The sequence below is a fragment of the Cryptomeria japonica genome, chromosome 9 (assembly GCF_030272615.1).
Source record: "Cryptomeria japonica chromosome 9, Sugi_1.0, whole genome shotgun sequence".
NCBI classification, from domain to species: domain Eukaryota; kingdom Viridiplantae; phylum Streptophyta; class Pinopsida; order Cupressales; family Cupressaceae; genus Cryptomeria; species Cryptomeria japonica.
Genome location: NC_081413.1, coordinates 440,627,761 through 440,631,882, shown reverse-complemented (window position 1 = coordinate 440,631,882; position 4,122 = coordinate 440,627,761). Strand labels below are relative to the sequence as shown.

Below are 4,122 nucleotides of genomic sequence, written 5' to 3'. Positions count from 1 at the left end.
ACCCATAGCTCATATTTATAGCCACCAGGCTAAATTGTCTTTTTCTAGCAAATGAAACTAACCCATTAACTGAAACCAAAGTTTCAAGAAACAACTGTTCATAACTAAAATTAACTAAATGGCCAAAAGCCGTAAATAGAGCTATAATGATAAGAACAGGAAATGGCTTAAATTGTCTCAGGGGTGTGTGTGGTGCCATGTATATTTCGCCATTCCATATGAGCCATGGAGAAGTTATGAACAACCTGGTAATGTGGGAGCCCAATGTGCAGGATGCGTTGCTTCCAAACTTCTTTGTCCATACTCACTTGCATAACTTTAATTTTGTGCACTTCTAAGTGATCTGAATAGACAACTAACATAGATTCAATTCGAGCTACTCTAGTGAAGTCATCTCTGGTTAAAGACTTTGATTCTTTAACCAAATTCATCTTTCCCTTGAAACACTCCACCATATCTATTGCCTGCTCGATGGTCTGTCCATCTTCCTTAAGAAGTTGTACATCAATGCACTTTAAGTCTTTCTACATCACGACAATGAGTTCTTTCAATTCTTTCAATAGCTTAATGGACTCTTACATTGAACTCCGGGTCCAGTACATCTTCACCTTCCTCCTCTTGTATTTCTGCTATGTTCATTGGTAATTTCAAAGTAATGATTTGTCATAAAGTGAACCTTGACCATAATCTTCTCCGGACTTCAAATTCATCACGACAATCTTCCCAGTAGTCTTCTAACTGGGGTATATGTGAAAAGTTCACATCAACATTCAAGTGTTTCATTGTATGTTCTTTGCTATCAAACCCCTGCCGAGCAACATAAGGCTGCAAATTCATTTTCTTGAGCTCCATTTCTAAGTTCAATGCATCAGAAATAGTTTTGCAACTATAATATCCGAGTTCAACTGGGAAAATTGCTTCAGACTCACTTTTCATCCCTAATTTCTTATCAACATGAGCTAACTGTCTGCAAACTTCTAAGAGTACATAACTATTGAGAGCATATCTGGGCAATTTGAAAGGTTCATCTTCAAAGCCACCAATTCTAATATAAGTAAATCTAGGAAATTGAATAAAACAACTCCCATATGTACTGACCAACTTTAATGTCTCAGGTGCCATTCTATTATTCAAATTTCCCTGCAATTCAAAGGTTAATCTTCCCACAAAGACATCATTCCATCTCAAGAAGTTTTATGTGTACCTCTATATCTGCAAATGTGGATAGAACTCATAGACCTTCATTCCATTAACCCAAGGTTCTTGATATAATCCTGGCCATTCTCTGATACAAGCTAAAATATAAAACAGGTATGAAGTCATATGAAAATCAGCTGTTCCAAAAAAATTACTCAAACCTTTGTGCAATCTCTCAACAATTACTTGGGCCCAATCAAGGTATTTCTCACTAGATAATAATACCTGAATGTAAAAATACATCCAGTCTTCCCAATAGAAGGCATGTGAATTCCCCTTAAGCCTATTCAAAAGAATCACAATATCTCTTACTTCTGTAATAAAATTCTCTCTTGTCAAGGGTTTAGGCAACCTAGAACCTCCCTTCTGTATTTTAAGGAGCCAGTTTCTAGCAATGATGCTCTAATAAACACTTTTCTTCTCAGAGAAAAATGTGTATGAGGTTCCTATGGACCAATATTCATATGACTCTTTGTGAGGAATTCCAATTGCAGCCATTACTATTTCTCTGTCAATCCACACTAGCATGTCTCCATTATTGGCTCTAATACACCTATTACTAGCATCATATTTGTTCATGCATGCATATACTAATTCTGGGTAAGGAGCAGCAATTGGGAATGCGGCAGCCTCAACCAGGCCACTGTGAACTATCTTTCCCATCATGGAATTGGCTTTTGGGTTCTTAGCCCTTTCTTGAAAATTATCTAACTCATCTTGAACGAAGGTTGTATCATCTAATTCTGGGAGAGTACTAATCAAGCATGATGTTCGACCCAATTTTGGAAGAGTTGGTCTTATTTTTGCTTAAAATTGCATCAATCAGACAACATTCAACTCTGAGGCAAAGAATTACACTTTTCCAATTTCAGAACTAAAATAGAGCAGGGGAAAATAAGCAATTGAACTCACCTGTCTTCACCATCAAACTATGAAACCCTCAGAATAAACTGAGCTAAATTACCTTCCCCATCTCTACTCTTCACCAGTGGCAACAATAATTGTCTTACCTAAGAAACATCATATTTAAGGACGGAAAACACTGAAAAGTACCAAAACACGCTTCGCCCCAGCTCATTTATCTGTGTAAAACCCCTTGTGATTTGATATAGTTCTGACATGCCCATTAATTAGAAATCAATTTCACACAGTCGACATGCTTTCTCATGATTTTTTTCCATAATTACAATTTGAAGACACGAAAAACAAAAAATATTCTGTTTCCATCGTGCCACCTTTTCTTCCTAAACACCATCGAGCTGATTTGAAACACCGCTTTGAACCTTGAACTATTTTAAAAGAAGTTCATTAGTTCAAAGTTCAATAACAAAAGATCAACATTTGTGAATAGGCAGAAAGAGACAAAAGGAACATTCAATGACACGGGAATGAACCTTGAACCTTGAACCATTTCAAAAAAAAGGTTCAATGGTTCAAGTTCAAAGCGACCACAAGACTAGTACTAAAGAGACAACCACAAAACACAAGACAAAAGACCGATTGAACCTTGAACTGGAAAGGTTCAAAGTTCAAGTTCAATGACTATGCTAATGAAGACTTAGAACTTAGTGGATCACATTTCCTTTGAACCCGAATTTTAAACTTTATAAAAGGTTCAACAGATGAGTACAAAACTCGATTGATGAAGACTTAAACTCTGCAAAAATGATGACCCTTATTTTTGATGGGCTGTAATCGGAAAAAAAAAGGGGGTAACAATTGGCTCTGGCTGGGGACCGGGACTGTGAAGGACTAGGAAGGAACTTAGAATCTCTTGTTTCGCACCAAAACAAAGACGAGGATGCAAAACAGGTACGGCTAGACACAAAAAAACTGAGCTATGTACAGAGAATGCAGGGAATGCCTGCTTACAATTTGTAAAGCTTGAGATCCTGTCCATTATAAGACAGGGGAAGAATAGTACCATCCATATATGCGAGCTTGAAAGTGTTTGGTCCCTTAACTTCATGAATCAAAAATGGACCCTTCCACAAGGACTCAAATTTTCCATGTGCTCCCCTCGACTCCCTTCTTTTGTCCCAGAATAGGATTTGATCTCCCTGCATAAATTTCCTCGGCCTGGCTTTATGATCAAAAATATGTTTAACCCGCTGCTGATGTTCTGTAATGTGGTCAACCAATTTTTCCCTTTCTTCTTCTATTCTAGCTAGATGCATAATCCTTCTTTCCAGTGCATTTTGAAAATGTGAATCTTCAATAACTATCTGTAATTTGGAAGCTGTCAATTCAAGAGGAAGTGAGAGTTGAGCCCCAACACCATACACAAGTTCAAAAGGTGACATACCAATTTCTCATTTTGGTGACGTCCTATCTACCCACAGGGCTTCATATAACCTTTTATGCCAATCTTTAGCACTTTCACTGACCAATTTCTTCATGATATTAATCAAATTTTTGTTACTGGATTCTGCCTGACCATTACCTTGTGGATAATAGTTAGAGGAATGCACCAAAGAAATACTGTTATCATAACAAAACATGGATATTTCTGTAGAAGAAAAATTTGTAGCATTATCAGTCACTATCTTCAATGGTACCCCAAAGCGAACCAGAATATTTTCCTTTATGAACTCACATACTACTTCTGAGGTTGATCTCCTAACAGGCACTTCTTCTACCCACTTAGTAAAATAATCTGTAGCCGTGAGAATATGTGTATGTCCAACGCTAGAAGAGGGTGTCAGTGGACCAATGAAATCTAGTCCCCACTACTTGAAAGGTTCTTCCACAACCACTGGCCTAAGAGGTAAAGTAGCTAGTTGTGGTTTCCCTATAAAGAATTTACATTTATCACACTTAGCAACCCAGGCATAAGCATCTTTAAACATACCAAGCCAATAATATCAGTTCCTTAATATTTTGTATGCGGTGACTGTAGAAGAGAAATGTCCGCCCCAAGCATCA

At 37.4% G+C, this 4,122-nt stretch overlaps 1 protein-coding gene across 1 annotated transcript; it reads right to left on the bottom strand.

Annotated features, from left to right (window-relative positions):
- Positions 1–3,065: 3,065 nt before the first annotated feature.
- On the bottom strand, positions 3,066–3,500 carry LOC131037944 (uncharacterized). The gene has a single exon (XM_057970210.1). It carries the CDS (start codon positions 3,498–3,500, stop codon positions 3,066–3,068), a length of 435 nt encoding a protein of 144 aa, XP_057826193.1.
- Positions 3,501–4,122: the final 622 nt, after the last annotated feature.

Coding starts and splice junctions, on each gene's coding strand:
- LOC131037944 (XM_057970210.1), bottom strand. CDS start 3,500: ATGTCACCTTTTGAACTTGTGTATGGTGTTGGGGCTCAACTCTCACTT.